Source organism: Schistocerca serialis, chromosome 4 (genome assembly GCF_023864345.2).
Source record: "Schistocerca serialis cubense isolate TAMUIC-IGC-003099 chromosome 4, iqSchSeri2.2, whole genome shotgun sequence".
NCBI classification, from domain to species: Eukaryota; Metazoa; Arthropoda; class Insecta; order Orthoptera; family Acrididae; genus Schistocerca; species Schistocerca serialis.
This window is the reverse complement of record NC_064641.1, coordinates 827,968,621-827,980,966: the sequence shown is the minus strand read 5'-3', so window position 1 is coordinate 827,980,966 and position 12,346 is coordinate 827,968,621. Positions and strand designations below refer to the sequence as shown.

At 42.6% G+C, this 12,346-nt stretch overlaps 1 protein-coding gene across 4 annotated transcripts in view; it reads right to left on the bottom strand.

The window, feature by feature from the left end:
* The window catches only part of LOC126473434 (uncharacterized), a 776,960-nt gene that overhangs the window by 478,064 nt on the left and 286,550 nt on the right, over positions 1-12,346 (bottom strand). For all 4 annotated transcript variants that reach the window (XM_050100474.1, XM_050100477.1, XM_050100475.1 and 1 more), the window contains exon 2: positions 11,678-11,726. In XM_050100474.1, the coding sequence (XP_049956431.1) occupies positions 11,678-11,726 (49 nt within the window). The remainder of the gene's footprint in view (positions 1-11,677; positions 11,727-12,346) is intronic.

Here is a 12,346-nt window from a genome sequence, read left to right as displayed (position 1 = left end):
CAGGGTGAAAGAGAGTATACATCCTTGGTTAAATGGAAAAAAAATTATCTGACAACGTTTTTACGAGAGGTCTTCGAGATTTTCAAAGAAGAAGGTAGTACAGTCTTACGTATAGGCTTTTCAAAGCTTTGCTCCTTGAGACCACAGAATGTCCTAATCTTGAAGTCTACTCATGCTTACCATGAGAATTTCATTCTGAAGTTGAAGAGTCTGTAATACCACTACTGTGATGACTTTAGGAAACGCAATTTATGTGATTTTACTTTAAATTCTAATTGTTGGCAAAATAAATGTTCCACGTGTAGTTCTGGGAGTACACTCGTGTTTCCAAGTGAGCCTGAAAAAGTAATACCTTGGAGATAAGATGACGCTGGGAGGTTTCAGCTCCTCTGTTAGGGAGGATGTTTGGGAGAATTGTATAAATTGCTCTTAGAACAATTCCATAAAATGCTACATTACGTGAACACTAAACGCATGCAGACTTTGAAAGGGATAAAAGAATATAAACTGGGAAAATACTGCTTCAGGTATATTTTGCTATGTCATACTCCTGCAAGTATTAAAATGAGATTCACAGTGCATTCTGGTATAAAAGAAGTGTTCTATATTTACTACAGCTACATTCTACAAGGGAAAATGTAAACTTACCTGCACAGAAGGACAAAGACACAACATTTCTCTTCATGAATGTACTGTGTGATACAATTTGTCAAAATGAACTTGGATCTGATTCTGAAGAGGTGGTAATTCGGAATGACGACCCACACTCAGGAATTAAAAATTGATTCATGATTAAACTTCTTGATTTCTTGTTTGCAAAGCATTCGAAGAAATTTTCTTGGAAATATCTTGCCACTTCACATGAAAAAGGTGTTGTGGATGGAGTGGGTGGAAACGCAAATAGTCTTGTACGCCAGAAGAGCGGGGCCCAAGGAGAGGTAGCAACAACTGTCCAGTCTGCCAAGGACTTCTAAAAAGTGGCGTCTGACGTTGGCAAAAATACTACCGTACTCTGTGTGGGTTAGGAGACAATTAAACAAAACGTTGAACAAGAGAAATCTTGGAAAAATGTTCCTGAAATTCACGAATATCGCAGTCTCGTGTGATTAATATAAATGAACAAGAAATAATATGTAAAAAGAGTGTCTTAGACTGCAGTGTAATTTACTCCTGTTAGCACAGTTAACACAACAGTTGGTCGCAGGACATTAGGTAATTGTGACATACAATGGACAAAAATATCCTGGAGAGTTTTGTAAAATTGACTCAGTGGGGATCAAGATATCAGTTATCCACAAAGTTGGCTGAGGTAACTTCAAGTGGCCAGTTCCCCATGACTGCATTTATTACCATGATGATGAAATTTGAAGAAGACTGCAATATCAGACATTGTAAACAAACATGGAATCTTCCGCTTTTTGGGATATATTGCCATTATTTGTATTATCTGCTCTCACTTCATATGAAGCTGAACCTAACAACCTTAAAAAGTGTTAATTTTAGATACTGCATTTTGTTTATGTCGCTGTTTTTATTAAATCTGTGAGGCGGATGACACTGTCTTAAAAAATGTACTCTGCGACTTCCTTCGTCACTAGACCACACCTACTGCATAAGCAGTACATGTGTAGTCTTGGGATTAAGTTATCCGATCAAATGGTTCAAATGGCTTTGAGCACTATGGGACTTATCATCTGCGGTCATCAGTCCCCTAGAACTTAGAACTACTTAAACCTAACTAACCTAAGGACATCACACACATCCATGCCCGAGGCAGGATTCGAACCTGCGACCGTAGCAGTCGCGCGTTTCCGGACTGAAGCTCCTAGAACCGTTCGGCCACCGTGGCCGGCAGTTATCCGATCCCTTCACATATTTGTGTCTTACCAGATATGTGTACAGATTCCTGCATGTGACACCTCTATCCCACACATGATAGAAATATATTTTTTGTTCTAATTTCCAGGACTCACAAATTTTAGCAGTGTTTTGTTTGTAAGATGTGAGACACTACATTTTCTCAAGAAAAAATTGTCTTATTACAGTAAGATTTTTCAGTTAACCGAATTTTATGATTGACTCTCGATATGTGCACTTTGTTTTTCGTACGATGTCCTGCACATGACATATGTATAGAGAATTTCATCAAAAATATGAAAAAGCACAAGATAGTAATTTATAGCGAGAAAAAAAGAATATTCCCTACTTTAGATAGGCAGTACCGTTTTTGATATTATTGACAGTCAGTAACACATAGCAGTGGTTTATGAACAATAAAATACTGTACAACTGTCCCATACGTGTCAGTGGAATTCCCCAGATATACATAGGGTGTCCCACCTACCTTCACCACGTCACATATTTCTGTAATGAAACAAAACGTCAAAAATGCAATTGCCCAGGCATGCACCTATGTCAGAGGCTTACACAATGTGCAGGAATCCACAAACCATAAATGTAAACAAACATCACTTTCAACACAGAGCTACACTAAAAAATGGCACATGTATGTTCTTGCTACCGCAATGAAACTGGAGGTACAATCAGTGATGGCAGATTTGGTGTCACTGCTCTAAATCTTATACCTCCAGGAATACTTAGAGTTTAAATAATCGAAACGGTGCCATACTTTCTGCCGGAATACTGCAGTGACATAATGCGGGTTGCCTGCACTATCCTGAAGCCTGCTGTTGGCAACCCTTGTTCTGCCTGTTATGGCAGAAACTGGACTCTATTATCATACTTTAAGGTCTATCTATTTCAGAAGTTATTAAGTTTGTGTGAGCCCCTGACGTAGGTGCATCCATGGCCAGTTGCATTTTTCACATTTTGTTCCGTATCAGAAATACACTCCTGGAAATGGAAAAAAGAACACATTGACACCGGTGTGTCAGACCCACCATACTTGCTCCGGACACTGCGAGAGGGCTGTACAAGCAATGATCACACGCACGGCACAGCGGACACACCAGGAACCGCGGTGTTGGCCGTCGAATGGCGCTAGCTGCGCAGCATTTGTGCACCGCCGCCGTCAGTGTCAGCCAGTTTGCCGTGGCATACGGAGCTCCATCGCAGTCTTTAACACTGGTAGCATGCCGCGACAGCGTGGACGTGAACCGTATGTGCAGTTGACGGACTTTGAGCGAGGGCGTATAGTGGGCATGCGGGAGGCCGGGTGGACGTACCGCCGAATTGCTCAACACGTGGGGCGTGAGGTCTCCACAGTACATCGATGTTGTCGCCAGTGGTCGGCGGAAGGTGCACGTGCCCGTCGACCTGGGACCGGACCGCAGCGACGCACGGATGCACGCCAAGACCGTAGGATCCTACGCAGTGCCGTAGGGGACCGCACCGCCACTTCCCAGCAAATTAGGGACACTGTTGCTCCTGGGGTATCGGCGAGGACCATTCGCAACCGTCTCCATGAAGCTGGGCTACGGTCCCGCACACCGTTAGGCCGTCTTCCGCTCACGCCCCAACATCGTGCAGCCCGCCTCCAGTGGTGTCGCGACGGGCGTGAATGGAGGGACGAATGGAGACGTGTCGTCTTCAGCGATGAGAGTGGCTTCTGCCTTGGTGCCAATGATGGTCGTATGCGTGTTTGGCGCCGTGCAGGTGAGCGCCACAATCAGGACTGCATACGACCGAGGCACACAGGGCCAACACCCGGCATCATGGTGTGGGGAGCGATCTCCTACACTGGCCGTACACCACTGGTGATCGTCGAGGGGACACTGAATAGTGCACGGTACATCCAAACCGTCATCGAACCCATCGTTCTACCATTCCTAGACCGGCAAGGGAACTTGCTGTTCCAACAGGGCAATGCACGTCCGCATGTATCCCGTGCCACCCAACGTGCTCTAGAAGGTGTACGTCAACTACCCTGGCCAGCAAGATCTCCGGATCTGTCCCCCATTGAGCATGTTTGGGACTGGATGAAGCGGCGTCTCACGCGGTCTGCACGTCCAGCACGAACGCTGGTCCAACTGAGGCGCCAGGTGGAAATGGCATGGCAAGCCGTTCCACAGGACTACATCCAGCATCTCTACGATCGTCTCCATGGGAGAATAGCAGCCTGCATTGCTGCGAAAGGTGGATATACACTGTACTAGTGCCGACATTGTGCATGCTCTGTTGCCTGTGTCTATGTGCCTGTGGTTCTGTCAGTGTGATCATGTGATGTATCTGACCCCAGGAATGTGTCAATAAAGTTTCCCCTTCCTGGGACAATGAATTCACGGTGTTCTTATTTCAATTTCCAGGATTGTATATGAGGTGGCAGAGTTAGGTGGAAAAATCTTGTATATAGAAACGATGGTCAGAAAGAGTTTGAAAAGCTTGTACAAGTTTTGCAAATGTTGTTTATACTGAGAAGAAATTGTTAGGAAAAAATTCAATACGTTGCGCCGTTTCCGAGGTAATTAACATCGAAGTTAACCAGTCAGGCAGTTACGCGAAATTCAAGCGGCCCGCCAAGGATGGAGCCGTCAAAGGTGTTCTTAGTTTGGTTTCTTAAAACCGAACAAGAGAGTGATAGGAATGTTGGACATGGGACTTTAGTAAGGATCGAACAGCCTAGTGCGCTAACATCTACGCCAGGCTCGTCCAAACTGTGCCCCTGGGGCGCTAGGGCCCGCGATCGCCCGTGGCCAGCGCCCAGGAATCGTTAGCGCTAGGATTTCACCCGGAAGAAGTCCCGTAAACAGCCGCCAGTTCCGCGAACTGGAAGCTACAACAAAGTTGCTATAGTCTCAGTCCAACACATGTTAGACTGCGATGAAATTCAGTAATGATAAGAAATTTAAGTTTTTCTGGATCAAAACTAAAACTGGAAAAACCTACCCTAAAAGAATAATTTGCTTGGAGAAAGTGGAACCACAGTATACTTGACACTTCAGTTTCAGAACTCAGACAATATATGTGAAACAAGCACCAATGTTCACTATACTTCCAAAGGGCATCAAAATTACTTTGTTCTAGCCAGATCGATCCAAGCTGGTTTTGCGTGTTATTCACTGAATAGTTTTGCTGAAAAGTTTTAGAGGTGGAAGAAGAGCTAGCGCCGCATGAAGGACGTTTAACATATGTGAAACACTGCAGCATTTATTTCGTCCATAACTACTCCGTGACAAACAAACACATCATCATTATTATTATTTGTAAAAATGGTTTGAATGACATTTACGAAATTAATAAATCTGTTGGTTAAAGACAGACAGGGCAGAGAATAACGACAGATTATTTTCCTGAAACGTTTTCATCAGCATATAGGACACTAATCACACAGAGACAGCCACAATTCTTTATAACCTCGTTTATAATGCGCAGGGATGGCATTGAAAGAATTTACAAGTTAAAATTCACCCATAACCCATACAAATACTAACGAAATATGTCACTTAAGCAAATATCTTACTGCTTTCATTAAGCATATCTACTTTACGGTATTCTTATATTCTTTAATGTTCGTGAGCTACTATGAGGGCCTACATAAACAAAACGACTTTGACTTATTTCTGTATAACGTTGATTTTAGACAGTAGAGTTATTCGACTGCTTTCGTGGTTTTACTACCGACGTAACAGATTCAAGACCGTTGTTCTCGCATTGTATGTTTGCTCTGCTGTATCCCTCAAATGAACGTATTATAGTAAGTGTGCTAGTTAATGAAAATTTTTCATTATTGCCCTTAAATAACATCACGTTATTTTTTTTGTTTTCTCTTGCTGGCGATGCTTTCAATTCTTTATAAATATTTTTATTTCTTTATTAATACACATTCATATTATATTACTATCCAGAAAAACTTAAATTTCTTATCATTACTGAATTTCATCGCAGTCTAACATGTGTTGGACTGAGACGATAGCAACTTTGTTGTAGCTTCCAGTTCGCGGAACTGGCGGCTGTTTAGGGGAGGGCCTTACACTACGGATAGGCATGGAGGGGGGTGAATGGGCGGGACTTGTTCCGGGTGAAATCCTAGCTCTAAGGCTAGGCGCAAATTGAGAAGCGTATAGCACGTGTGACGTGACACGAAACTACAGCGCGACACGCACGTGTCGCACGGATCACGCGGGTCCAGCGCATATTGCGACGCGTACACCATACTTCGCACGCGCCGACTGGCGACGCTCTGCGCTGACTGAACCGAAGCGCGCGCAACCTGTTATCTTTCTCAAACGATTTTACAGAAACTATTCTCTGAAAATATATGATTTTTGCCTTACTTGTAGCGTTATATGTCAGCTTCGTGCCCATCACCTCGCTAATGACCATTGATATTGTGACGTACACATTTTAGTAAGACACTACGCAAAACTCAAAAAGTTTGCAACGAAAATTAGGGGTCTCTATGATTTTGCGTTTGGTGCGTATTACACCATATGTTGCTGCGTATGAAATTTAGCTAACATGCTGAATTTTTGTTTAGACTTGGGAGGAGATCTCTATCTGCCTCCGATCTCGAGAAAATGGATCCCATGTAGCGCGCTCAATTCCGATCTCACGCCCGCGAGAATGAAATACTCGCAACATCTCTCGTATCTCCTAAACCGCTCGAGACATCGAAACGAAAGTTTGGCGAATGATAGCACACAAGGAGGAGAGTGTTTTGCCAATTATTAAAGACACGGAACTTCCTTATCTATGGCGATATATCACTACTTATACTTCTTTTTTTTATTTATTTCAATCCAGTGACTGTAATTTTTTAAGAGTTATCGACAGCTAGCGAAACAAGAGCTTCCTAGCGTGAAAATAAACATGAAATTTCTTCTTTTATGTTACTGCAAACCGATACTAGGAGGTTTTTCGTAAGCTATTGAGCTCTGTAATTGCCAATTACTTGTTTAATGAGCCCCTGCGTTTCGGAATTCTGTCTCAATAGCTGCTGTGAAATGAGTTTGGCAAATTACATTGTGACAAAGGAAGTACAATTAAACCAGTCACCAAGAGAAATGTGGCCTTTACTCATAAATGGTGATGCTTCTTCGAATGAGAAAAGGTTAGCAACTCACACAAAAACAGATTGGCAATTCTGTTGGAATTTTGGTGGAATCCCCGTAGCCCATCGTATTTTTAACACTGAGCGACGGGAATGGAAACTTACCAAAGGATTTTATTCCTTCTCTTGATCTGAGCAGTATTAAAATAATGACGAGCGTTCCTTCAGGCGGAATGATAGGCACATGCCAGATACTGTTTACTCACCTAGGGTTTGCCAAATTGACAATGCGTGATCGCGAATAAAATAGTTGTTATTGAGAAAAATAAACAATTGATCTGTCGCACAACACAATGGTCAGTGTATTGTCAGCAGCGAAGGATAATGCGCGCGACAGGAATGCACAAGCTAGCCATGTGTGGCTTGTGAGATGGAGTTCGAAAAACATTGTCATGAAAGTAGATCTGCCTTTGTCAGTAGCATATTTCAACAAATTAAATATATCTAATCATAACACTCTTTTAGGATATTCCTACATTCGTAATAATACCGACCATTTTCTTCATTTGTGTAGCCTGTTGTTGTATAATTAGTTTATTAATGCTGATAATGTCCATGCAACAATTGAAATACTTTTTCTCATCACGGCGAACGAATTAAAACATTGTTATTTGTGACTGCTTTTCGACTGTTTCTAGCTTGCAGTGGAAATATGTTGTTCACATGCATGTAGTACAGTGTGTCGTATTACATTATTACATACATATAAGAGTAATCACAGTGAAACTTCTATACTTCAGATCTTGGACGCTTTTTACCACAAGAACAAAGGGATCACACCTGTGGAGATTATCCCTTTCTAAATTTTTGTAACAGATCGCACAGATACGCTAGCTTACTAGGCAGCGAGAATATAACCTTGCTTTCCTGCCTTGATTCTTAATCACATGATTTTATAATATTCCTTGCTTCCTTATTCACTACCCTCTGTCCCTTCTTGCGATCTGAAAACATCACGGAGGCATATGGTGCAATTCCAGCGGCCAATGGCTCATCAGTTACGGAAGTATACATTTTTCTTGACAGAAGAAAAACAAAACAAAACTATGCAGATATAAATAACAGAAAAGTATAACGTGCTAACGAAGCAAGCCGGAGCGTTTAAATGGCGAAAAACAAAACACTACCCAAAGGCAATAAAATTCAGTACACAGTAAGGCAAAATTTATCGTATTGGCAATACTACCACCGCTGATACGCGCCGTTCCGATGTGAGCATATGGTCGGGCTACTTTTCCACTCCCCGCCTCAAATTTCCCACGATGCTAGCGAGGCAAGCGCGACGCGCGGCGCGAGAAACTGTGCCTCAACCACAACGCCGTGCGACCTGGCGCAGGCACGTGTCGCGTCTCAGTCGCGTCGCGTCGCAATTTGAGCGGTCCTATTTGAATCTGTGATGTTACAAAAACGCGCGCTGCGCTGTGTCGCGGCACACGCGCTATACGCGTCTCAATTTGCGCCTAGCCCAGCCTCGCCATGCCGCTGTACGCAAATATTGCGATATATTGCGATAGATACAGATTTTTTTTGCGACCACACATCGCTGTCCTATTCAGCTGAACTGGGGGAAAACGCATCTAAAGCCAATCTTTTTTGTTAGTTTTTAATTTGAGTTTCACTGAATGAAATAGTTTATTGTTAAAGCGATAAAAGTGTTTTAAAAACAAGATTGTACGAAGTTAATTGTATGTTCTTTAGGCTTGGTACGAGCAGGAAACAGGTGGGCAAAGTTTGCGTGCAAGTTTCAAATGATCACTGAGAATTGGGAAAGCAGGGAAACCCTTTGCTGCTGGGAATCTCATCAAGGATTGCCTGGTCAACTCGGCGGCTTGTATTTGTCCACCAGACCTCACGGAAAAATTTGAAAAATAGCTCTTTCGCCTCAAACTATTGCTCACAGAGTCGAAGATATGGTCTCAGATATGGAGCAGCAATTAATGGAGTGAGCGGCAAACTTCATATCACTTTCTATCGCTCTTGAAGAGTCCGCAGACGTTGCGGACATATCTCAGCTCGTCATATTCATTCGAGGTATCGACTATAATCTGCGTGTCACCAAAGAATTTCTCGATCTTCTAACATTAAAAGACACAACCACGGGTTTGGATATTTTTCCAGTTGTGGAAAACGTGTTAGAGTCAATGGGTTTAAAATGGGAACGCCTGACCAGTGTAGCAAGGGATGGAGCCCCTGCGCTACGAGGGATACGCACTGGATTTCTGAGTTACGTCAGGTCAAAAATGGCTGTTCCTTATTCGCGTCAGTCCATTGTCTGATACACCAGGAAGCACTTTGTGCGAAGATTGTCAACATAAAAAATGTTATGGACACAGTTCTTCGAACGGTTAATTATCTTCGCTCGCATGGACTCACACATCGCCAATTTAAAGAATTTCTGGCTGATATCGAAGTGGAATACCCGGACATCCCCTACCATACCGAAGTAAGATGGCTGAGCAGAAGAAAGGTGCTTCATCGGTTTTTCTCCTTGAGGGGCGATATAAAAACCTTTTTGGAAATGAAAGGGCGTCCAGAAGAATTACTTTGTGATCCTAAGTGGGTGTGCGAATTTGGCTTTTTTGAGTGATCTTACTGGTCATTTAAATACTTTGAACACTTCACTCCAACGCGAAAATCACTACGTCGTTGATTTAGTGCAGACGATTCAAGCATATCAAAAAAGCTTATTTTGTGGGAAAAACAATTGTGCAAGAATAATTTTAGACACTTTCCTGCACTAGACAGCGTTAAAGAAGATGTGGATTTTTCAGATTATGTTGCAATTATTTGCGAATTACAAGAACGGTTTAAAAACAGATTTTTGGAGATAAGTGAGCTTGAATCGGTCTTAGATATATTTGTTCGCCCGTATTCCCTTCGGGCGGAGGACATTCCCAAGTGCTTCAACTAGAGCTGACTGACCTGCACTGCGATATCCACCTGAAGGAACGCTTTCCCATGTGTAAAAGTTTGGATGGCTTTTACAGCTATCTTTCGCATGAGAAATATCCTCTTTTGCACAAGCACGCGGCCTAAGTTCTCTCAATGTTTGGTTCCACGTATATCTAAGAGCTCTTTTTCTCTTTTAAAGTTTGCTAAAACTAAGAACCGTTCATTACTTGGCGATAAAAATTTGACTAATTCTTTGAGGTTATCAGTCTCAGGGAATATTGTACCAAACATTGACGAAACCGTTTCCTCGAAAAAGAAAAAAAGTGTAAAATGTTAATTGTCTTCTTTAACAATGTTGACTGTAAGAACTAAAGAGCTTTATAACCTTCATTCTATTTTTTAATAAGTTTTCAAACTTGGTCGGTTGAAATTATTACGTACAAAACAGCAAAGTAAGGATCCGATTTCGAAACTCTGAAAATGGATACAAAGAGATGTAGCCCGAAGTATAACAAAAAATGTTTACTTGTAACTGCTAACAGTAAGAATGAGACTCTATTTGCCTCACATAAAGTTATTTCTAAAATAGAATATTTATGACTCTAGTTCATTTAAGAAACTGATACATTTTTCAGAAGACGCCTATTGTACATATGACGAGTTTGCATGTGCAGTACTAATAGAATGAACCTGTGGGTCAGAAAACAACTAAGATGTTCTTCGATTCTTGTTTTGGATATTGTCGTCTAAAGCTTTACCTAGTAATTCTGCCACACGAACACTAGTTGTTACCTAAACAGTAAATAGTTTGCTTGTTTTACCGCTCATCGGCCACTTTTACAGAGGTGCGCTTCCTCTGATCTTTTGTTTGCGTTGCATCTGACAGCGGGACGGTCCAGCGCAGGGCAGTGCTGTGCGGTCTCACTCGCTCCGCAGCTGTCTCTCTCTCTCTCTCTCTCTCTCTCTCTCTCTCTCTCTCGCTCCTATGCCGACACCAGCGACACACGGTCGCGGACGGGGCGCTGAACTACACTGACTGGCCTCGAGGGGGCGCGGCCGTGCCCGCCGGGCGCAATTCTTGGATGAGCCTGACCTATGCTATGAGAACAATTGACACTAATTGTATCTGGCAGGCTATTTGAATTTACGCGTGCAGTCACCTGTCTGGCTAAGTTCAGTGCTAATTACCTCGAAAACAGCGCAACGTATTGCCTTTTTTACAATTTTTTCTGAGCACACTTTACACTGCAACTCCCTTACGGATTCCGACAGCATCTCCACCGCTCTACCGTCTGGCAACGATTTTCACATTTGAAAATACGAAGTCACATTTTCAGAGTCCACGCTAAACTATTGATCCCCCATAACTGCCTGTCTAAGTTCAGAGTTTAGAGGAGGAGAAGGGCATACCACCTACCATAGTAAGGTGTTAGTAGAGCACAACAGTACTGAAACACAACCGTCGCTTTATGTAACATTTTACCTCCTAGCGATTTTTGTTCTTTTTGGTGTAAGAATGAAGACTGTCTTGCGAATGATGTTTAATATGACTCACTACAGAAAAAAATCTGTGCATTCTGGTATATTAGATCCAGATAACCAGGATAATTGGGGAGTGTTGCGCCAAATTGACATAACAAAGGTTTACAGAAAACAGCCGGCACAAAATGCTTTAATAAAGCGTCTGCAGAAGCGTCTAGAGAGTAGATACTGCATATTAATTACACATGAAAGTCCGCAATAGACTTTAAACTGTGGCACATTACCCGTACTTACCGGCAACGTAGTCTTCTTTGTTTCCAGTTACCACTTTGGTATCTGAGGCCTGCAAAGAGAAAAGAGTAGATTAGATTCTTAAACCACTTCACACGCCAAATGCGGATGGTAACTGTGAGTTTTTACTCGCCCATACACTACGCCTAACGCAGCGATCGACTATGCTGGTGTTGCAGAATATGAACACTCAATTTGGCTCGTACGTAAATAACAGTTCGCTCTAATTGACTGCACACACAAGAAAATTCGGCCTTCCGAAGCCGTCAGCGTCTGCATCATTCTGTACGGTTATTCAAGTTACTACAGTAATGTAACTTTGCCACAGTAAAACTCTTTATCCCAACGTTGGCTATAGGAATGTAATTTGGCCGAGGCAAATAACAGACTGCCATATTGTACGCAGATGGCCACATCCTTAACTTGAAAAAAAAAAAAAAATCCCTTCAGAATAAGTATGCCACGTACAGTAGAGTCTCGATTATCCGCTCTTCGGTTATCCGACCTTCTGTGTTATCCGACCCTTTCACCGCGCCGGCAGTGCGTCAGCCGACGGCAGGTCAGTGACGTAACGTGTAGTTTGTTGATACTCAGTTCATTGTCGCTGTCTGCTACTCCTCACTCCTCAGTGCTGACTTAGATCTGTAGTGGAGTGGACGTGTTGCACTGTTT